This window comes from Oncorhynchus gorbuscha, linkage group LG16 (assembly GCF_021184085.1).
Source record: "Oncorhynchus gorbuscha isolate QuinsamMale2020 ecotype Even-year linkage group LG16, OgorEven_v1.0, whole genome shotgun sequence".
In the NCBI taxonomy this organism is placed as follows: domain Eukaryota; kingdom Metazoa; phylum Chordata; class Actinopteri; order Salmoniformes; family Salmonidae; genus Oncorhynchus; species Oncorhynchus gorbuscha.
Window position 1 is genome coordinate 21,994,574 of NC_060188.1, and position 23,935 is coordinate 22,018,508.

Below are 23,935 nucleotides of genomic sequence, written 5' to 3' on the forward strand. Positions count from 1 at the left end.
TCAAGAGAATGCACATGAAAGGAAATAACAAAAAAAGCATACAAACCTTTTTGTTCCAACAATCACCAAGTTCTCTTTACTAAGGTTGAACAAACAACAACATCTGTTGTCTTACCACAGGCACATTTGAGCTGAAAACAGGTTAAAATTAGGTTACAGTTTATTTTTTCAAGGCCAAAACTTGATTTGAGCTTTTCGCAATCAACATTAAGGAACACTTTCTGAATGAATAGAAATGAGCTGGACATGGGTTTTGGGTAATCCAGATGTAGACCATAAACCAGGCCAATTAGAGCGAGAAAAGCATCTGGCCAGGATTGGAAGCTGTGCATCACCACTCTATCTTCGTGGATGATGGAGACTTGGTGAGGCTGAAGGGCGACTGCATCTTCATCATCAGAGACGATAGCAGGTATGCAGACTGGACCAATGAGGACACCAGGATTTCTTGACTCACGTTCCTACAGTATGACAACCGGAAGAGTGTAAAATACAGATCAACCAAAGCGGAAGATGTGTTGTGATTTCTGGGCACGTCAATATTAAAAGGAGCAGTCTTAAACTCAGTAATAACCCTGAAGTGTATTAACCAACCTTGCAGGTTTTGAACACCTCTGAGTCGCTTTCAAGAAGTAGTGCTGGGAGACAATGAAGGGCAGCAGTTCGACTGACATTCACATCCCTTGATTGCTAAAAGGACACAGACAGAACATTAATAAATCAACTTGCAGAGGACAAATGGGAAAAGTATATAGGCACAGTGATTTTAAACCAATATGGCTATCCATAGGTTCAAATCACTAATCGAGACACAACACCCCTTTTACTACCATTTCACCCCAAACCAATGTTATGTACACTGCAGGTGGAGTTTGGAAAATGGTAAAAAAAAAAAAACATAGGGGGAGTGCCAGCACAGAACCATGGAAACTAAATATGTAAATTAGAATGTAACAAACCATTTCATCATACGTCTTCAGAATGGCAGAAAACGAAAGTCCAAAGCTCCCCATCTGTCCCTGCACCACACGAGATAAAGCCAGCAATCGTTCAGTGTGATGGTCTAGTGCAGAAAAGAACAATCGCTGCAGGTTCTGATTATTTATGCGATGAAACTCAGCAAATATCTGTAGATTAGATATTTGATTTAAAGACACAGAAGTCTTCTGTACTTAATGTGATTATATATTACCAGGCTCTTACTGAATGACTAACTCAATACACCCCACACACCCCACACACACACTCCCTCTAATTCCCTACATTTTAGACATTGTAACAGAATGTTAACACTGCCACCAGGCCAAAGCAATACCTGTGACTCTAGAAATAGTGCCGGCCATCTATTCTCCACTGTCTGTATTTCAGTACTGCTGTTCAGAATCTCCTGTCTTCTCAGGGCAACTGTCTTTCCCATACAACGATTGATTACAGCCAAGTTTTTGTGTGTCTTCTTCATCTCAAGAGAAATATCAGTCCTTAGCTTTTCCAGATCTGCTTCAACGTTTGATTGAGGGAACTGTGACAGGTTGACTGGGCCACAGTAAACAGTGTGTTTAAGTGGTGGTTCTGGATCTTTCCTTTTTTGGGCACTTTATTTTAACCAACCTCAGGCCACCTATCTCTGCCTAGTTTCATTCTGTATTTTCCTACTTTAAACTTAAGGCCATTCTTCCATCCGTCCCACCCTTTTGGTGACCCATTGTCAGCAAGGAATTTATGTCAGTGGACTAAGGCTTTTGCAGCATCTTCAAAGTCACACTTGGATACTCATTCCTCTCATACATAGCTGTTGCCACGTCATCCAAAATCTGTTGTCTTTGGTTTCTGGTTAACACCAGTTGTCTTCCAAATTGGTCATACCCTTGATTTCCCTCTCTCAGTTACAATTTAAGGTCATGTGAAAAGTTTGGCACCTCAAAGTTGTCACTCGGTTGTCCTGGATGCTGTGAAGTTTAATTTTTTAAAATTTTACTAGGCAGGTCAGTTAAGAACAAATTCTTATTTTCAATGACGGCCTAGGAACAGTGGGTTAACTGCCTGTTCAGGGGCAGAACGACAGATACCTTGTCAGCTCGGGGATTCGAACTTGCAACCTTTCGGTTACTAGTCCAACGCTCTAACCACTAGGCCACCCTGGATTACTCAAGGACACCCCAGAGCTAGTCATGGCATCCTCCAGTATCAAAAGCGTAATTGTGCCCATGTTTGGCAGATCATCAATGCAGGTCAGCTTGAAAAACTGTGAATCAAACTGAGTTTTGAAATTTAATATCAAGGTTGCCAGATGCACAGTGTTTCCTCCGACACATTGGTGCTTGGTTGGGTTGTGTATCGGAGGACGCATGACTTTCAACCTTTGTCTCTCTCGAGCCCGTACGGAAGTTGTAGTGATGAGACAACATAGTAGCTACTAAACAATTGGATACCACAAAATTGGGGAGAAAAGGGGTAAAATAAAAAATAAAAATAAAAAAAGAAAGAGAAAAAAATACATTTAAAAATCAATTAATGTATAATTATTGAGCAATTTATAACTATAGGCTACATTAAGAGCTTTTTTTCATTATTTTAGTCTATCTGGCATTAGTGCGTAAAAGGCTCTGCATGGTCAATCTGTACAGTGACCGTACAGCATTTACTGCCATGCAGTCTCCTCAGTCGTCATGGCTTTCATACATCTTGATTTAGCAAAGCAAAGCTGTTGTGAAGGAAGTTGCCAAGGATGTGAGTTTGTGTTTTATACTGGACCTCCCGCCCCTGCCTACAGTAAACCAATCATGGCAATGAGGAGTTATACGGAGCCCTCTGCATTGTGAGTCGAGAGAGAAGAAAATAGTTGAGCGGAGGAGCGGTCCCGCGAGTATGCCCGAGTGCACAGGCCAGTCAAGAGCGCAAATTAAACTTGAGAGCCTGCAAGTGTGACTTTGAGCAAGCAGAAACTCATCGTAGATCAAAAAGAAACATGTCTTAAAACCTTTCTAGGGTACGTGGGACGGTAGCGTCCTGCATGACCAACATCCAGTGAAATGCATTCAAAAACAGAAATACTGATTATAAAAATTCAGAAAACATACAAGTGTAATACATAGGTTTAAAGATGAACTTCTTGTTAATCCAACCATGGTGTCAGATTTCAAAATGGCTTTACGGCGAAAGCATACCATGCGATTATCTGACAACAGCGCCCAGCAAACAAATCATTACAAACAGTAACCAGCCAAGTAGAAGAGTTACACAAGTCAGAAATAGAGATAGAATTAATCACTTACCTTTGATGATCTTCATATGTTTGCATTCAGAAGACATTCATTTACTCAATAAATGTTTGTTTTGTTCGATAAAGTCTTTCTTTATATCCAAAAACCTCAGTTTTGTTTGCGCGTTTTCTTCAGTAATCCACAGGCTCAAACACAGTCACAACAAGCAGACCAAAAAAATTCAAATTGTATCCGTAAAGTTCATAGAAACATGTCAAACTATGTTTATATTCAAATCTCAGGTTGTTTTTAGCCTAAATAATCAATAATATTTCAACCGGATAATAACATTGTCAATATAAAAGGTAAACAAGAAAGGTGCACTCTCGGGATTGCTCATGAAAGAGCTCTGTGTGACACTATAGGATTCACTCATTTAGACTGGTCTTGCTCATTTTTCAGAACACAAGCCTGAAACAATTTCTAAAGAATTGACATCTAGTGGAAGCTCTAGGAAATGCAATTTGAGTCCTAGGTCAATGGATACTGTAATGGCATTGAATAGAAAACTACAACACCAAAAAAATCCTACTTCCTGGATGGATTATTCCCAGGTTTTCCCCTGCAAAATCAGTTATGTTATACTCACAGACATTGTTTTAACAGTTTTGGAAACTTTAGACTGTTTTCTATCCAAATCTATATGCATATCCTAGCTTCTGGGCCTGAGTAGCAGGCAGTTTACTTTGGGCACGCTTTTTATCCAGAGGTGAAAATAGTGCCCCCTACCCTAGAGAAGATTTATTAATTAAACAGTTGTTGTGGAAATAATCAGCATTTGTTGGTAACATATGTAAGATGTTTTATATTCATCATATGTTTGTAAGTTACTTCTCATCAGAATGGTATTTTTGTATAATACTGTGGCGGGGTTGCAGTTATCTGTTCTATGTCAAGACTAAGTTGCATGGGCCGCAGAGAGGGGAGAGGCCAAAGTGTCATCATGTGTAAACATATCTTTTACTCCACAATGTCTGTGTGCCAGTCAGTGTGTCTCTGTGATCTTGTCCAGGATTGGTTGTATATAGAATTGGTTGTATCTAAATGACAATTTGATATATGCCTGTTGATATGGAGGATTGGTTTATGGTTCTGGGGTTTGAGTAAGGAGACAAAGCTGAACGATTTATTATGTCTATGCTGTCTGACTATGTGTGTTCTTTGCTATTAAAGGATCGCAGTTGCATTGTAAGGGGGGCTCTCAGAGAATTAATTGAGAGACACTGAATTACCTGAGAGTCACAGGATTGTGATAGAGCTGATATAATTAAAGATGGACTTTGTTAAGACTTGTGTGTGTGGTTTGCTCCCATGATTTGGTAAATAGAGGACATTTCCACGACACAGTACATATAGAACTGTAAGCAAACGTGATTCAAACGTGTAAAAAAGTTTGAGTGCATTAAATCCACCAGCAATAGTCACTCACTTTCAATTTCTCAAATTGCGCTCTCCCAAGTTTTGGCACCTTTGGGTTTGGATTCTAGGCTGATGGGGGTGTGGGCTTACAGGCGGGTGCATGTCTATAAACCTTAAATTGGTCACTTTTACTGGAGTGATGGACTAACAAATTCCTGCCATTGGCCAGTCCAGTGTTGTGATTGGCAATTATGAACCGTATGTTTGTGGTGCACTGCAGACGTGTTTTCAGTTTTCCTGATAATTGGGCTACTTTGAAAACGATATTGCAGGTGAAAATGTATTGGTCTTGGGTGGCAGGTCTTTGGGCTACTTCTAAATTGTATCGCAGCTGCCATGGCATTTCCTAAAAAATATATATACATTTCACTGTGGCCTGATGCTGACTATCAGGCAGTGAGCAGGCTGTTACTGAGTGTGTGAGTGAGTGAGTGAGTGAATGAATGGTGAAGTCGGAGAGAGCCAGAGGGGTGTGCGTGCGTTGAGAGCACTGGTTGGAAGAGTGCTGCACAGAGACAGAGCAACAATGTATTACCAGTTGTAGGTAGGCTATTTATACTGAACGCAACATGCAATAATTTCAAAGAATTTACTGAGTTACAGTTCATATAAGGAAATCAGTCAATGGAAATAAATTCATTAGGCCGTAATCTATGGATTTCATATGACTTGGCATGGGTGCACCAATGGAAGGGTATAGGTCCACCCACTTGGCAGCCAGGCCCACCGACTGGAGAGCCAGGCCTAGCCAATCAGAATGCGTTTTTCCGCACAAAGGGGCTTTATTTCAGACAGAAATACTCCTCAGCACCCCCCTCCACCCCCTCCCAGACGATCTCAAAGGTGAAGAAGACAGATCTGGAGGTCCTGGGATGGCGTGGTTACACATGGTCTGCTGTTGTGAGGCAGGTTGGACATACTGCCAAATTCTCTAAAATGACGTTGGAGGCTGCTTATGGGAGAGAAATGAACATTCAGTTCTCTGGCAACAGCTCTGGTGGACATTCCTGTAGTCACCGTGTAAATTGCATGCTCCCTCAAAACATGAGACATCTGTGGCATTGTGTTGTGTGACAAAACTGCACATTTTTGGATGGATTATCTTGGCAAAGGAGAAATGCTCACTAACAGGGAAATAAACACATTTTAGAGAAATAAGATTTTTGTGCGAATGGAACATTTCTGAGATTTTGCATTTCAGCTCATGAAATAGGACCAACACTTTACATGTTGTGTTTATGTTTTTGTTCAGTGTAGATTGGTCATTATTGAGACATTATTGAACTGATATAACGGCAACAAAGCAATGGAAAACGACTTTAGGCGCATTAGAACTCTTTAGATAAATTCGCTCAGAGGTGGTTAAAAGTAAACTGGATTCTAATGTTGACTTTTATTATGGATAACAGTGGTTCAAAAGCCTAATAAACTGCCAGGATTCTAATGTTGACTTTTATTACTGTTCTTGGGGTAAATAATATGTTCTTAACTTGAATAGTTAAATAAAAGGTAAAATAAAAAAAGTAAATCAAGTGCTGCAAAAGGTTTCATTAACTACTCATGGTATGATTGTGATAACATACAGGAACTGAAGTCCGTTAGTTCACCAAACCTAGAATACCTCACAATCAAATGCCGACCGTATTACCTCCCAAGAGAATTCTCTTTGGTTACAGTCACAGCTGTGTCTATTCCCCCTCAAGCCAATACCACGATGGCCCTCAAAGAACTTCACTGGACTTTGTGTAAACTGGAAACCACATATCCTGAGGCTGCATTTATTATAGCTGGGGATTTTAACAAAGCAAATTTGAGAAAAACTTTACCGAAGTTCTATCAACACATTGACTGTAGTACTCGTGCTGCTAAAACACTGGACCATTGCTACTCCAACTTCCAGGATGCCTACAAGGCCCTTCCCCGCCCTGCCTTTGGCAAATCACATCACGACTCCATTTTGCCCCTTCCTTTTTATAGACAGGAACTCAAACAGAAATTAACCGTGCTAAGGACTATTCAACGCTGGTCTGACAAATCGGAATCCACGCTTCAAGATTGTTTTGATCACGCAAACTGGGATATGTTCCGATTAGCCTCCAAGAACAACATAGACGAATACACTGATACGGTGACTAAGTTTATCAGGAAGTGTATAGGAGATGTTGTACCCACTGTGACTATTAAAACCTGCCCGAACCAGAAACTATGGATAGATGGCAGCATTTGCGCTAAACGCGAATGAAAGCACAAACCATCCCATTTAACCATGGCAAGGTGACTGGGAATATGGCCGAATACGAACAGTGTAGTTATTCCCTCCATAAGGCAATTAAACAGGCAAAACATCAGTATAGAGACAAAGTGGAGTCGAAATTCAACGGCTCAGACATGAGACATACAGTGGGTCAAAAAAGTATTTAGTTAGCAACCAATTGTGCAAGTTCTCCCACTTAAAAATATGAGAGAGGCCTGTCATTTTCATCATAGGTACACTTCAACTATGACAGACAAAATGAGAAAAAAAATTCCAGAAAATCCCATTGTAGGATTTTTAATGAATTTATTTGCAGATTATGGTGGAAAATAAGTATTTGGTCAATAACAAAAGTTTATCTCAATACTTTGTTATATACCCTTTGTTGGCAATGACAGAGGTCAAACGTTTTCTGTAAGTCTTCACAAGGTTTTCACACACTGTTTCTGGTATTTTGGCCCATTCCTCCATGCAGATCTCCTCTAGAGCAGTGATGTTTTGGGGCTGTTGCTGGGCAACACGGACTTTCAACTCCCTCCAACGATTTTCTATGGGGTTGAGATCAGGAGACTGGCTAGGCCACTCCAGGACCTTGAAATGCTTCTTATGAAGCCACTCCTTCATTGCCCGGGCAGAGTGTTTGGGATCATTGTCATGCTGAAAGACCCAGCCACGTTTCATCTTCAATGCCCTTGCTGATGGAAGGAGGGATTCACTCAAAATCTCACGATACATGGCCCCATTCATTCTTTCCTTTACATGGATCAGTCATCCTGGTCCCTTTGAAGAATAACAGCCCCAAAGCATGATGTTTCCACCCCCATGCTTCACAGTAGGTATGGTGTTTTTTGGATGCAACTCAGCATTCTTTGTCCTCCAAACACGACGAGTTGAGTTTTTACCAAAAAGTTATATTTTGGTTTCATCTGACCATATGACATTCTCCCAATCTTCTTCTGGATCATCCAAATGCTCTCTAGCAAACTTCAGACGGGCATGGACATGTACTGGCTTAAGCAGGGGGACACGTCTGGCACTGCACGATTTGAGTTCCTGGCGGTGTAGTGTGTTACTGATGGTAGGCTTTGTTACTTTGGTCCCAGCTCTCTGCAGGTCATTTACTAGGTCCCCCCGTGTTGTTCTGGGATTTTTGCTAACCATTCTTGTAATCATTTTGACTCCACGGGGTGAGATCTTGCGTGGAGCCCCAGATCGAGGGAGATTATCAGTGGTCTTGTATGTCTTCCATTTCCTAATAATTGCTCCCACAGTTGATTTCTTCAAACCAAGCTGTTTACCTATTGCAGATTCAGTCTTCCCAGCCTGGTACAGGTCTACAATTTTGTTTCTGGTGTCCTTTGACAGCTCTTTGGTCTTGGCCATAGTGGAGTTTGGAGTGTGACTGTTTGAGGTTGTGGACAGGTGTCTTTTATACTGATAACAAGTTCAAACAGGTGCCATTAATACAGGTAACGAGTGGAGGACAAAGGAGCCTTTTAAAGAAGAAGTTACAGGTCTGTGAGAGCCAGAAATCTTGCTTGTTTGTAGGTGACCAAAAACGTATTATCCACCATAATTTGCAAACAAATTCATTAAAAATCCTACAATGTGATTTTCTGGATTTCTTTTCTCATTTTGTCTGTCATAGTTGAAGTTTACCTATGATGAAAATTACAGGCCTCTCATCTTTTTAAGTGGGAGAACTTGCACAATTGGTGGCTGACTAAATACTTTTTTTGCCCCACTGTATATGGCAGGGTCTACAGACAAGCACGGACTACAAAGGGAAAACCAGCCATGTCGCGGACACGGACGTCCTGCTTCTGGACAAGGTAAACACCTTCTTTGTCCGCTTTGAGGATAACACAGTGCCACCGACGCAGACTACTACCAAGGACCGTGGGCTCTCCTTCTCCGTGGCCAACGTGAGTAAGATATTTAAGCGTGTTAAACCTCGCAAGGCTGCCGGGCCAGACGACGTCCCTAGACATGTCCTCAGAGCATGCACAGACCAGCTGGATGGAGTGTTTAGGGACATATTCAATCTCTCCCTATCCCAGTCTGCTGTCCTCACCTGCTTCAATATGTCCACCATTGTTCCTGTACCCAAGAAAGCAAAGGTAACTGAACTAAATGACTATCGCCACACATGAAGTGCTTTGAGAGATTAGAGGATCATATGACCTCTACCTTACCTTACCTGACACCCTAGACCCACTTCAATTTGCTGACCGGCCCAAAAGATCCGCAGACGATGCAATCGCCATCGCACTGCACACTGCCACTGCCCTATCCCATCTGGACAAGAGGAATGCCTACGTCAGTTAATTGACTATAGCTCAACACCATAGTACCCTCCAAGCTCATCATTAAGCTCAGGGCCCTGGGTCTGAACCCTGCCCTGTACAACTGGGTGCTGGACCTCCTGATGGGTCGCCTCCAGGTGGTGAAGGTAGGAAACAACACCACCACTTTGCTGATCCTCAACACAGGGGCACCACAAGGGTGCGTGCTCAGACCCCTCCTGTATTCCCCGTTCACTCATGACTGTGTGGCCACACATGCCTCCAACTCAATCATCAAGTTCACAGATGACACAACAAATCATCAACAATGACGAAAGGGAGGAGGTGAGGGCCCTAGCAGCGTGGTGCCAGGAAAATAACCTCAACGTTAACAAAGCGAAGGAGCTGATTGTGGACTTCAGGAAACAGCAGAGGAAGCACGCCCCTATCCACATCGATGGGACCGCATTGGAGAATGTGGAAAGGTTCAAGTTCCTCGGCGTACACATCACTGACAATCTGAAATGGTCCTCCCACACAGACAGATTGGTGAAGAAGGCGCAACAGCACCTCTTCAACCTCAACAGGCTGAAGAAATGTGGCTTGGCTCCTAATACCCTCAGATACTTTTGCAGATGCACAATTGAGAGCAAACTGTCGGGCTGTATCAACTGCACCGCCCACAACTGCAGGGCTCTCCAGAGGGTGGTGCGGTCTGCCCAACGCATCACCGGAGGCACAATGCCTGCCCTCCAGGACACCTACTGCACGCAATGTCACAGGAAGGCCAAAAAGATCATCAATAACATTAACCACCTGACCCAGGGCCTGTTCACCCTGCTATCATCCAGAAGGCGAGGTCAGAACAGGTGCACCAAAGCTGGGACCGAGAGACTGAAAAACAGCTTCCATCTCAAGACCATCAGACTGTTAAATAGCCATCACTAGCTGGCTACCATCCGGTTACTGAACCCTGCAATTTAGAGGCTTCTATCCTATATACATAGACATGGAATCAATGGCCACTTTAATAATGGAACACTAGTCACTTTAATAATGTTTACATACTGCTTTACTCATCTCATATTTATATACTGTATTCTATTCTACTGTATTTTAGTCAATGCCACTCCGACATTGCTCATCCTAATATTTATATATTTCTTAATTCCATTCCATTCCATTCTTTTTTAGATTTGTGTATTGTTGTGAATTGTTAGATACCAATGGACTGTTGGAGCTAGGAACACAAGCATTTCGCTGCACCCGCAATAACATCTGCTAAATATGTGTATGAAACCAATAAAATTTGATTTTATGTTTTATTTGGGTCTCTAGGTGATAACGTTTAAGAACCCCTGCTCTATGCTTTCCAGATGTATTAGTCTCACGTGATCATGCTGGCTCTCGAGGCTACGGTACAGACGCATTGCTACTGAATGTGAAAAATAACAGTGATGATATTAACTGGTAAAATGCGAGTTTTACAACAGGGTATTTGTTTTAGAATCGACCGATAATCTCACATGTAAATATCCCACCCCACTAGCGGAACTACTTTTACGGTCTACATCACATATCAGTGTAACACACAACATTGGAAGGCAGCGCTGAGCTGGAGTAGAGAAACAACACATCTAACAGAATTATATAAGTATTCAAATATATTGTCGCCTGTATATTACCAAGTTTTGTTAAGTAGTTAATCAATGTAGCTAATGGTGCTTCGATAGCTAACGTTAACCCTAAACATTTCTTAGCTAGCATAAGCTAGTTAGCTCGGAGCTAGCTAAAGTTATATTTGTAAAAAAAAATGGAAAGTCTGGCAACTACGTTTCTTATAACCATGTGAATAGCTACAGTATTGTTAAATATTAATTGACAAACAATTTGCAAACTCGACGTTAAAATATGTACATTCATTCATCTTCATTTGATTTACAAGGCGAGCGAAAATCTATGTATAAACAGTCTGAAAATAGGTTCTTCAAATGTGGTGAAAAGACAAGCCCTATCAGTGTAATTTTGGTTACTTCGGGTAGCCGAGGGAACAAATTGCTCTTTAGGTACCCATTTCAACAGGTTTCAGATTGCACATCATCACTCACGAGTAAGTAGTCCTTACTGTGTGTGTGACGTTAGCTTGCTATGTGGTGTGATATGTAAGATTTGGTAAACAAATCTTCTAATCTGATATTTTTGCCCAACAGCAAAACAGCGAAGTCCATATGCATTGAACACTACAGGAGATGTTCTTGAAGATCCAGATGGAGATTCAAGGTATTGGTCGTCATATTATGTCAACTACATAATGTATCCATCCATGTGTAGGCCTATATCACGACGGGGAAATAAACAACATCCCTTTGAATGGGGACTGTTAGCTTTCGAAAACCCTTCTCCGTATGTAGGATTTTCAGCCATTGCATTCGCCCGCATTTGGCTCGGTGTAAACTACAATTCCGATGCTGTGTTTTAAGGTTTAAAAACGTCAATAATCATCGCTTTCGAAACGGTTTTCGAAACGTATGCTGATATGCCCCCTATCTTTCATGTCAGCGAGAAATAATCTTTCAAATAAAAAAAGATACACTTACTTTAGTAGTTTTACACAGATCCATACACTTTGTGCGCCCCCAGTTTATGAACTACACTTCCTCCTCAGTTATCTTACACACAGGTGTTCGGAGCACGCTAGATAGCCAATTTTCACAGGTGGCGGCCAATGTCTTCCATCAACAAGCTCTGTAACATGGAGATATGGCCGTGTGGGAACACTAACCCTACAAGGTGTGTAGTAACTTTAAAAAACATAAAAAGTAATTCTCACTGATATGAAAGATACATTCCTTATGTTTCCAATATAGTACCTCAGGCAATGCTTCTTAATGCTTGTTAATGCAAGTGAGCAAGTGTTTGGGCTCTCAACAAAACTCCCCTAGTCAGAAGATACTATCATCAATATGTGCTAAAGTAGTTAGCATTTATGAATGGGGTAGGTGACTGTGTGAAACTGCACCAGTGTGACAGGCTTCAGCATATTCATCATACGTTTTGTTAAGCAGTCAAGTTTTGGATATGTTCATATCAGAACAAAATTAGTCAACATTTGATTAAAACAATTGCGGCATGTGTGTTGGCTAGGGTCCTATTGGCTGGCACCCAAGACGGCTAGGGTTGTATTTGTGCCCTCTTGCAAATGTGTCTGTGATATTACAGCATGGGTTCATGGCAATACACCCCTTATCTGTTGTTTGGAATATGTGATTATGAAAGTCACTCTATATGTGTGTCAAATAAATGGGTAGATTACATGAGCTTTTTAACCTTGTTACATCAGTGCCTTTTGTTTAACATGTGGGCTTTTAAAATGTTTGCATTTACATTTTCAAGTGACATTCAGATTATAAGAAATGACTGGCATGTAACATAGTGGCCACAAGATACAGCATTAAAAATAAATACAAATAAATATATATATATATATTTCAGTGACTCATTTAATTTAAAAGCAAGAATTTAACAAAAATACACATGGCTACAGTTGATAGTTACCCAATAAAAACAGGCCTATTTACATCAAGTTAGGCTTACTCTTTACCTATTTCAACCCATGTATGATATTAACATGGTAATTACTCTAGTAACTTGTTGTTACTCAGTTATTTCTTTGTTGTTGCATTTTAATGGGGTTGAGTCCACTAACAAAAAAAACGAATGTTGACTACTATGTAATTACAAAGCAAATGTTAAATTACTTTATTACTTTGTAATAACATGTTCATAACATTGTTACTGGGTTAATTATAGCATTTGTACTCCAGGACAAGAGCAATGCATCGTGAAGCGTTACAACATTTTCTGTAATCAAGTCTTTGGTACAAAAATGAGATCAATTAGGTTTTTAAATATTTATTCAAGTCACTCTCAAGTGGTAATCTTGTTTAGCTTTTGTTTGTGATGTCCTTCTGTTATGCATTCTGTCCAATTGTCTGCTGCATTTTTTTCCTTTTGTTTGCGTTTTCTTTTTTTTCTGGCCCTACTCCCATTTCAGAGAACAAACTCCGTTAACTGATGAACAGTTGGTAGCAGGGTAAGACCAAGTCATTCTAAAACCACCTTTCTTTTGTTTACAACACCCATGTCTTTATTCACTCCTTCCTTCCTGTTTTGTCTTGTATATATATATATATATATATATATATATATATATATATATATATATATATATATATATATATATATATATATATATATATATATATATATATATATATATATATATATCCTGTGTGTGTATATATATATATATATATATATATATATATATATATATACCTACGCCAACCTTAATCTCTGCAATTCCTGTTGAATTATTACAGATGGAATGATTCACTGGTCTATCTTGGTAAATCCTGCATTTTAATTAAGCCTTGTTAAATGATTGCTCCAAAACCAGCAACGTAGATTCTTCAGTTCATTCAGCGTTGGAATCCACTTCATCTGATGATATTTGATTGTTGGGAAATCAATTCTGAATAGATACATAGACTTCTTCAACATGGTTAAACCAAGCAGAGCCATAATAATGTATTTCTCAGAACAAAAAACATAGTCATGATTAAGATTGGATTACAATCTGTCCCTTTTTGGGTTTTCTGGTGGAATAATAGCTCCTGATAATGATGATATAATTTGTATTTGATGATGGGGCCAGCCTACAGCATGAGCTATGTAAACCAGCATGAGTCTCTCACCTCCCCTTTACAAAGCCCTCACCTTCTCTGCCAGAGGGGCTTATTCACTGTCGTCTCTCCTCTCCAAGTACTATTTACACCAGCTCCTCTCAAACTGTGATCCATCAATCAGGTTGCAGGCTGATCCATGTGATTAACCTAACCCTCCTATCCATAGTCACACTATGGCTACCATTATAGGTTGATGGACTAAATAATAAAACAAAGACAATAAAACAGAATTAGATATAATTGGCACTTTCTCAGATATCTTGTTGCTCTCCTCCCTTCCTGCTCTACTCTCAGCTGGTTTACTTAGGTCTTTTTCTCCTCTTTCTCCAATAAGGTTCTCTGACATTATCCTCGCCACTATCTTGGCCACCAAGTCTGATATGTGTGGGAAGAAGTTTGAGCTGAAGATAGACAATGTGCGTTTCGTTGGGCACCCCACCCTCCTCCAGCATCCTCATACCATTCAGGTAAGATACTTTTTTGTGAATTTGTGATGGCCTGAGCATAATTACACATTCACCCGCAGAGATTCTCTGTCAGTCAGTCCAGCAGTACCATGAGATCTGAACAATGACTGTATATGAATGGATGGACAAAGCCATCAGTCATGTGACATTCATCCCTTTGTGAAGACTCAATAGCACATTTGAAGCCAAGGAAGTTGGTTAATATGGTGTCTCATGTATACATAACATGCGCAGTTTGAGCTACTTCCTAAAAGTGACGTTGCAGGCTAGCTCCATGCTGCCCCCTCTCAATGATTATATCAAGTTGAAGGCCTACCGGGGTACTGCAGGCTTCCATTAGTCATTCAGTAGATGCTTTTCTGCAGAGTGATTTACAGGAGCAGCTAAATAAATCAAATCAAATCTAATTTTATTTGTCACATACACATGGTTAGCAGATGTTAATGTGAGTGTAGCGAAATGCTTGTGCTTCTAGTTCTGACAATGCAGTAATAACCAACGAGTAATCTAACTAACAATTCCAAAACTACTATCTTATACACACAAGTGTAAAGGGATACAGAATATGTACATAAAGACACAAAGTGATGATTCAGAACAGCATAGGCAAGATGCAGTAGATGGTATCGAGTACAGTATATACATATGAGATGAGTATGTAAACAAAGTGGCATAGTTTAAAGTGGCTAGTGATACATGTATTACATAAAGATGCAGTAGATGATATAGAGTACAGTATATACGTAGACATATGAGATGAATAACGTAGGGTATGTAAACATTATATTAAGTAGCATTGTTTAAAGTGGCTAGTGATATATTTTACATAATTTCCCATCAATTCCCATTATTAAAGTGGCTGGAGTTGAGTCAGTGTGTTGGCAGCAGCCACTCAATGTTAGTGGTGGCTGTTTAACAGTCTGATGGCCTTGAGATAGAAGCTGTTTTTCAGTCTTTTGGTCCCAGCTTTGATGCACCTGTACTGACCTCGCCTTCTGGATGATAGCGGGGTGAACAGGCAGTGGCTCGGGTGGTTGTTGTCCTTGATGATCTTTATGGCCTTCCTGTGACATCGGGTGGTACCTGGAGGGCAGGTAGTTTGCCCCCGGTGATGCGTTGTGCAGACCTCACTACCCTCTGGAGAGCCTTACGGTTGTGGGCAGAGCAGTTGCCGTACCAGGCGGTGATACAGCCCGACAGGATGCTCTCGATTGTGCCTCTGTAGAAGTTTGTGAATGCTTCTGGTGACAAGCCGAATTTCTTCAGCCTCCTGAGGTTGAAGAGGCGCTGCTGCGCCTTCTTCACGATGCTGTCTGTGTGGGTGGACCAATTCAGTTTGTCTGTGATGATGTATGCCGAGGAACTTAAAACTTACTACCCTCTCCACTACTGTTCCATCGATGTGGATAGGGGGGTGTTCCCTCTGCTGTTTCCTGAAGTCCACAATCATCTCCTTAGTTTTGTTGACGTTGAGTGCGAGGTTATTTTCCTGACACCACACTCCGAGGGCCCTCACCTCCTCCCTGTAGGCCGTCTCGTCGTTGTTGGTAATCAAGCCTACCACTGTTGTGTCGTCCGCAAACTTGTTGATTGAGTTGGAGGCGTGCGTGGCCACGCAGTCGTGGGTGAACAGGGAGTACAGGAGAGGGCTCAGAACGCACCCTTGTGGGGCCCCAGTGTTGAGGATCAGCGGGGTGGAGATTTTGTTACCTACCCTCACCACCTGGGGGCGGCCCGTCAGGAAGTCCAGTACCCAGTTGCACAGGGCGGGTTCGAGACCCAGGGTCTCGAGCTTGATGACGAGTTTGGAGGGTACTATGGTGTTAAATGCTGAGATGTAGTCGATGAACAGCATTCTCACATAGGTATTCCTCTTGTCCAGATGGGTTAGGGCAGTGTGGTTGAGATTGCATCGGGTTAATTGCCTTGCTCAAAGGCACATTGATAGATTTTTTACCTAGTTGACTCGGGATTGGAACCAGCAACCTTTTGGTTTTAAAATAATCAGTTCAAGGACATACATCTGGTGTAATAGAAGCAATTATTGGTACCATGCTTGTCTTAGAATATTTTCATTTATTTACACGAAGATTGACCATGAAGATTGACATTTTTCCAATCACTATTTTCTGCAAACAATTTCTGCAGTACTGCGGTCGGCTTTGCACTCCGTGGCTTCAATGAGAGAGGGCAGTTCTTCTCCCCTCAATCTGAAACAGCAATTCTCCTTTGACTTCTAATTTCACTCTGAGACTGAATTCAGGTCCCTCGCTCCATCTAGTGGAAGAAGTGCCTTACACCTCAGTGTTTCACAATAATTATTTTACAATTTACAGAAGTAAGATAGAATGGTTGAATATAAGGGGTGGAGAAATAATTTGGAGTGAAATTCTAGGCAAATATTGAAATGGTTTGTAACGTAACTAAAATGTATCTAACCAAAGTAGGTTGATGATGGGTACTAATTCCATTCACTGGACTACATGTAGTCTATTGGAGGGTTGAAATTAGTGTCCTGATGAACCTGATAACAAATTACTCAACTGGTGCAGTGAATCATTTGCTTTCCATAAAGACATGTATTTAATCCATGTGATTTGTATGCTATTGATTGTATCCAAATGGCAATTTCTCATCAGTGTGATCCCCTAAAAACCAAGCCTGAGCTGTATGTTAGTATCCTTACAAAATGGCCCTTTTCAGAAATTATACCAACAATTCATGAGCTATGGCTCTCATAGAATGTTATTTAAAAGCTTAATTGAATACCTACTGTAATAAACCAAGCTTTAAAAAGTGCAATTCTATATTTATGTATTCTTGTAAATAAGATGTTGAAAATACCAGTATAAAAGGCATGAATAAAAGGAGACATTTACAGCTGTTTATTCTATAACTTTGTCACAGGTCTAACATGAATGTTTTCACTGTGTTGTTTTATACATTTCAATACATACAATAGCAATTATTATGATTTAAATTGATTATGATTTAAATAGTGGTGTGCAAAGCCATTGATCATAGTCAGAGTGATTTAGAACATCTATTATATTTATTATCTTATTTCTTTCTGTCCAGGTGTCCAAGACAGACCCCTCACCTAAGAGGGAGATGCCCACCATGATCCTGTTCAGTGTTGTGTTTGCTCTGAGGGTAAGAACGTAATTTTTATTTTCCATAAATAGCTTTCTCTTTCCTCTTGAATATAATTATTGTCATGTCAATAATATTCCTCTTAATTTGATGAATAAGTGCTAATACTCAGGTTTGGATTAGCTAATTGTTTTCCACATTATGTGCTTATTTTACAAACACCACATTCATTGGTGATAAATACATTTTCTCTAAATAAATTAAATAAGTCAGCTGGTAATTTGGGTGGGTGAGGCCAGGTCAGGGAGAGTGCTTTCTCAGAAAGGGATGGGTCTCTCGGGGTGATAACATTCCAGCATGGGGTCTATCTGTGGTGGAAAGAAGGGTGAGAGCTGGGCGGGGGCAGTGGGCTCTGTTTAATCACTCTACCCAGCATGGCACTACACTCCCCTGGGCATGACTCAGCCTGGCAGACTGCTGATTCACTGGAGGCTGCCTAGCCCTGCACAGCTGAGACTGGGCGGAATGTGCACAGTCATGTTCTAACCTCATATCTGCCCAGCAACCCACCCAGCCTGTCACTCACTGGCATTTTCTATGGCTCTTCACCTAACATGAGAATGCAGAAAATTATGTCCTGCCCTTTTGACTTGTTTGGTTTTTATTTTGAAATATGAGTAATTTGTTTAAATACATTATTGATTCATTGATTCATTCTTTTTTGTAATTGAGTGCCAGTAATGTCACTCAATCTCGGGTTCACCCAAAATTATTTAACTGCAAAAATACAATTTGACATGCATGTATTGATAAAATATCTGATATTATTTTTGTATAGTATGCACATTTTTTTTCCTAAATGAGCAGTTTGGAATGAGGGTCATTTTACCAGTCAATAATAAAATAAAATAGTTATTATTGAACCTCTAAATGGATTATGCTGCTAATATTGCTGTTTTGAAGTTAGAGATTACAATATTTTAAAGTCAACATGTTTTGCAGTCAGCAATGCTGCTAATACTCAGATCTAGTGATGTAAACAAACCGATATCTTGGGTTACTGACTTGCTGGACCATAGATTCCCTATTTGTTACAATTACAATGTAATAATTTAGTAGATGCTCACAATTTCAACCAAGGTGTTATAACTATTACATATTTATAATCATCTACAAACTAATAATAAAGTACATTTTAGTAGTAAAAATTTAAGGGATATTTTGTCAATCCCCAGAGTCTGATGAACTCGTGGATACCATTTGTATGTTTCTGCGTGCAGTTTGAAGGAAGTTGCTACCTAGTGTTAGCGCAATGACTGGAAGTCTATACACTTCCAGTCCTAACGCTAGTAAGAATTGGCTCACGACACGACCTTTTCCTTCCTTCATAATTGCCACAATCTCGAAGTATCCCTTTAACCAAGTGTTGAAGTGTGGCCAGTGTTCCAGTTGCTTTGCACCAGTGTCTCATAATGCCGTCTCTCTGTCCCTGCGCCCCTTACAGGCCAACGCCGACCCGTCAGTCATCAGCTGCATGCACAACCTGTCCCGGCGCATCGCCATCGCCCTGCAGCACGAGGAGCGCCGCTGCCAGTACCTCACCAGAGAGGCCAAGCTGATGCTGGCCGTGCAGGACGAGGTCACCAACATGACCGAGAGTGAGTCACATACTACATACCCAAAACACACCACTCAGCGCTTGGGTCTAGTACCAAAAAGTACCCTCCATTAAGTACCATATACCATGAAGTACCCACTTTACTCTGATAGCATTTTATAGAACAATGCATATATTTTCCTCTCCATATTGTCCCAAAGAAGATGGGGATGAGAGGTGTCTGTCAAAGTCTTCACTCGACATGGATTTACAATGTCATGGAGAGGTCAATGTATGTGACTTGATTTTCTGTGTTTTCGTTCTTAGCTGATGGCAGCCCTCAGTCACCGTTCAGACAAATCCTTCCTAAATGCAAGCTTGCCAGGGACTTGAAGGAGGCATATGACAGGTTTGTAAAAACACCCTACAAAATCATGTATTCGTGGATAGTTTCTTTGTTCTTACAGTGCAGGTGTAATAATAGAGCCTGTGTTGTGTTTCTAGCCTGTGTACAACAGGGGTGGTGAGGCTCCATATCAACAACTGGCTAGAGGTGAGCTTCTGTTTACCTCACAAGATCCACCGGGTAGGGGGCAACCACGTACCCCCAGAGGCTCTGGAGCGTAGCCTCAAGGCCATAAGGTGTGTATGTGTGTGTGTTTGTGAGCTACTGAACACTGTTTGAGACGTGTGGGTTACAAGTTGTAACTGACGGTAGACCTTTGTAGGCTTTCATTGTATGTGGACATTAGGTTGATCTGATTGTATTATGGAACGTTTTACAGTAATTATATACCGAGGCTGTGAGAGAGAAGTCTTTGTGGTAACAGTTAGCTCTGGTGGCCTGCTTCTTTATGTGGAACAATTAACTGCATCTGGTGAGCAGCTCCACCAATCATTTCCTGTAGGCCACAGCGCCAGTAAATGTTCTTTATTTACTTCTTCTGCCTTTCACATGCTTATGTTTAGTCAGAGCAATGTTACAGCGTCTTCATCTCAAAATACTACAAGTCCAATTTTCCCTTAGTAAAACATGCATTGAAACTTAAATATAAGCTATAATAATAGCTATATATTATGAGTATTTTCCAAGAAAAAAATGAGTACATTTCTAGCAATTTAATTTACCTTTATTTAACTAGGCAAGTCAGTTAAGAACAAATTCTTATTTTCAATGACGGCCTAGGGACAGTGGGTTAACTGCCTGTTCAGGGGCAGAACGACAGATTTGTACCTTGTCAGCTCGGGGATTCGATCTTGCAACCTTTCAGTTACAAATCCAACGCTCTAACCACTAGGCTACCTGCCACGCCCAATGAAGGGGCACTAAGTGTATTTCCATACACTTCATGGACTATGTAGAATGTAACTAGTGATAATTAGTCATGAACATGGGCTCTGTGTTAAATGTATGTGTTGTTGTCCCCCAGGCCGTATCATGCTCTGCTGTTGCTGGACAGTGAGAAGGCTCTCCTGGCCCAGCTGCCTTTGGACTGCTCTCCTGCTCTGGTGCGCCTCATTAAGACCTGCTCTGCAGTCAAGAACCTGCAGCAGCTGGCACAGGATGCAGACCTGAACCTGCTACAGGTTGGTAGGAGCACCTTGCATCAGTGACAACAGCCTCGGGTTCAAATACATGGGTATTTGATTTGATTATTTTAGTACTTATTTTCTGTGTATTTGAGTATTTTCAAATAATGTGGCTGAATAAAATACTTATTGGAAGTATGTAAATGTATTTAAAATAATTTCCTATAAATAGCCTACTATTATTTGAAAGCATTTTCAAATACTAATTTCAAATATTATTTTCAAATGCCTGGGTTAAATGCATATGAGTGTATTTGAGTATTTGAGTATTTTTAAATGCTTTCCAAAGTGTATTTCCAAATATGTTCCAATATTCAATTACTTGTCTTGAAAAATGAAATATAAATACTTACCTCCAAATGTATTTGAAAGCAATTGAAATACCCTAAATAGTAAATACCCTAAATTTGTAGCCAGGTTTAGTTGACATCAGCCCACTTTTCAACAGGGGACTATATTTAATTGTAAGTTGCTGAACACTAACATGCTGCAGTATAAAGAATTGTCAATAAAAAGAATAGCAAGTCATTACAAACTGTCCTCAATGTCACACCATGGCGTTGGTGTCATGTTGCTGTTCTCATACTGCCATCTAGTGGAGTAAATGATGAATCTTCTTTCTCTTCAGTAATATTTCATTTCAATAGACAGGTTCTGTCCATGCCCAATAATGCATTTTCACAGTTACATGTTTGCTTCTGTTCGTTGTGTGTGCAGATCTTCCAGATTGCTGCTCACCTGGTGTACTGGGGAAAAGCCATCATAGTGTACCCTCTGTGTGAGAACAATGTCTACATGCTGTCCCCACACGCCAACATCAGCCTGTGAGTATCTGTGTGTGAGTGTTTGAACAGCCTCGTGCTCCCTTTCTCTCATTCCTTCCATGCCTCATTAACAGGGTGTGTATTGAGAGGTGGCTAAACTAATGAACCAGACACTGTAATCTGTACATCCATTTTATACCAACATAATAAACTCATCATGAGCATCAGGGCGCTAATGTTGAATTATGATTGGCTTATGACCTAATGATTGGATGGTGAATCTATAACAAAATGTGATTTTTGTTGACTGAATTAGATTTCCTTTGGGCCACTGTGTCCGTCTGTATTTTGTACTGTAGACTGAAAGGATTCTCTCCTGCTTGAACATTTGTACCGGTTACAATATGAAGAAGTAAGAAATCACCATCTCCTTCTTCTTGCATAGGTACTCTCCATTGGCTGAGGCGTTTGGCCAGCAGTTCCCAGGTCATGACCTGCCTTCCATGCTGGCCAAGTTCTCCCTGCCGCTCTCACTGTCTGAGTTCAGGAACCCACTGGATGCGTCTGTGCAGGAGGTAGGTCTATTAGGAAATACACACGCTCGTTTTGATTAAAAGATAGCTTCCAGAAAGCTACTCAGCATATAATCAGAAATGCTGATGTTTGAAGCAGAAAGAGCGTCTGGGCTCTCTCGCAGACCCATCCTGGTTTGGCCGAGCTCTCTAAGCGAAGATGATAAATAATAAAAGACATCACATCAACTCCATCCTTCTCAACATTTATTTTTCATGGCAACAGGTCCAGAACACACAGCTATTTCTTGGCTCTATTTTGGGCCAGGTTGGAACCTGTCTGTCTGAAAGAGATGCGCCCAGTTACAGGGTGACGCTTCTTCCAGTTCCACGTGTTCAGTTATTTTCTTTGAGTGGTGCCTCTAACCCAGTGTGTCCCTTCTCCTTGCCCCTCCACCTCTGGCCAGGCCCAGCTGATCCAGATGGTGGTGTGGATGCTCCAGCGGCGCCTGCTGATCCAGCTCCATACCTACGTGTGTCTGCTGGTGCCCCCCAGTGAGGAGGAGTCAGGTCTGCTGCGGGACGAGGAGCTCCCTCTGGTGGCCCGGGTGGGGGGCCGCAGCCTCAGCACGCCCAGCGCACTCAGCTTCGGATCCCCAAGTATGTGAACTGCCCCTTCAACTAGCTGTCTTGCACTCTGGGTGTGAAGTGTTGATGAAGTACGCTCTATTTGTATGATAGAGTATGTTTTAATATACCTGGTTAACCTGTTCAATAGGGTTACCTGCTACAGTTGTGCCTCTAGTCACCTAATCATCAACCCCTATCTGTCATTCCTCCTCCTCAATCAATGTCTGTCTCACTCATTCTCTCCACCCCTCACGCTCTCTCTCTGTAGCCAGCAGTGATGACATGACCCTGACCAGTCCCAGTATGGATAACTCCAGTGCAGAACTGCTTCCTGGTGGAGACTCTCCACTAAACAGGAGGATGACCGAGACGTTACTGGCCAGCCTGACAGAGCACGAGCGTCAGGTCATCCTCAACATCCCGGCTGCACAGAGCCCTGAAGACCTGCGCATGTTTGCCAGGTAAAGTATGTCCCCTGCCCTTTACTAGTTGGCACCAAGGTGGGCTACTGTATTTCAGTGGCTGTGGACAGTGGCGTAATGGCGCCCTCTATTGTGTAACAGCCAGTATGACAGGTGGGCTGGGTCATTTTGAAGGACCTGGGCTGGAGGCTCTTGTGACTCGTATATCTTCAGAACAAACATACATCTGTCAGCTTGGTGTTGTGGAGAATGAAAGGATTAAAAAATATATTTTTTTACAACATTTAAAAAATATATTTTTCTCATCCTGTCATGTAAGAATATATGGGAAAGAGAATGTTATTTCTTGGTTGTGTTGCAAAAGTGATAAAAAGCTTGAAGGAAAACGCCAAAGCCCTAAGCAGTGAATCAATAGCGTGACTGCATAGTGTGCAGGATGCACTAATGTGATTACTGGCTCTAACAAGTGCTGCTTCATGCTAGATTTACTTAGCTAATGATTTGGTGGAGAATTTGCTTTAGTCTAATTTCTCTGCCTCTTGTGTGATGTTCCTTCCAGGCTGCTGCACTACTTCCGAGGGCACCATCACCTGGAGGAGATCATGTATAATGAAAACATGAGGCGCTCTCAGCTGAAGACCCTCTTTGACAAATTCAGAAGTGTTCTGGTGGTCACCAACCATGAGGATCCTGTCATCTCCCTCTTCCAGTCTCCTCTGGAGTAGAGAGGTCTGTCATCTCCCTCTTCCACTCTCCTCTGGAGTAGAGGTCTGTCATCTCCCTCTTCCACTCTCCTCTGGAGTAGAGGTCTGTCATGTCCCTCTTCCACTCTCCTCTGGAGTAGAGGTCTGTCATCTCCCTCTTCCACTCTCCTCTGGAGTAGAGGTCTGTCAT

At 41.3% G+C, this 23,935-nt stretch overlaps 1 protein-coding gene and 1 long non-coding RNA gene across 5 annotated transcripts; one reads left to right on the forward strand and one right to left on the reverse strand.

The window, feature by feature from the left end:
* Nucleotides 1–109: 109 nt before the first annotated feature.
* On the reverse strand, nucleotides 110–12,117 carry LOC124000369. Its single transcript, XR_006832588.1, has 4 exons — nucleotides 11,816–12,117; nucleotides 960–1,063; nucleotides 595–690; nucleotides 110–461 (listed from the first exon to the last, which is right to left on the reverse strand). It is a non-coding gene; the product is annotated as an uncharacterized LOC124000369 (long non-coding RNA).
* LOC124000368 (GATOR complex protein NPRL3-like) lies at nucleotides 10,781–23,903 on the forward strand. 4 transcript variants are annotated; one of them, XM_046306678.1, is made up of 14 exons: nucleotides 10,781–11,328; nucleotides 11,429–11,498; nucleotides 13,273–13,311; nucleotides 14,301–14,433; nucleotides 17,512–17,586; nucleotides 19,031–19,184; nucleotides 19,451–19,532; nucleotides 19,628–19,765; nucleotides 20,554–20,710; nucleotides 21,431–21,537; nucleotides 21,923–22,052; nucleotides 22,457–22,649; nucleotides 22,888–23,080; nucleotides 23,601–23,903. In XM_046306678.1, the coding sequence occupies exons 1-14, from the start codon at nucleotides 11,130–11,132 to the stop codon at nucleotides 23,764–23,766; spliced, it is 1,836 nt and encodes a 611-aa protein (XP_046162634.1). In that variant the 5' UTR covers nucleotides 10,781–11,129; the 3' UTR covers nucleotides 23,767–23,903. The 4 variants fall into 4 exon arrangements, with proteins under 4 accessions (XP_046162634.1, XP_046162635.1, XP_046162637.1 ...); XM_046306680.1 differs by having other exon boundaries at nucleotides 10,818–10,872; XM_046306679.1 differs by lacking the exon at nucleotides 13,273–13,311.
* The last annotated feature ends 32 nt before the right edge of the window (nucleotides 23,904–23,935 follow it).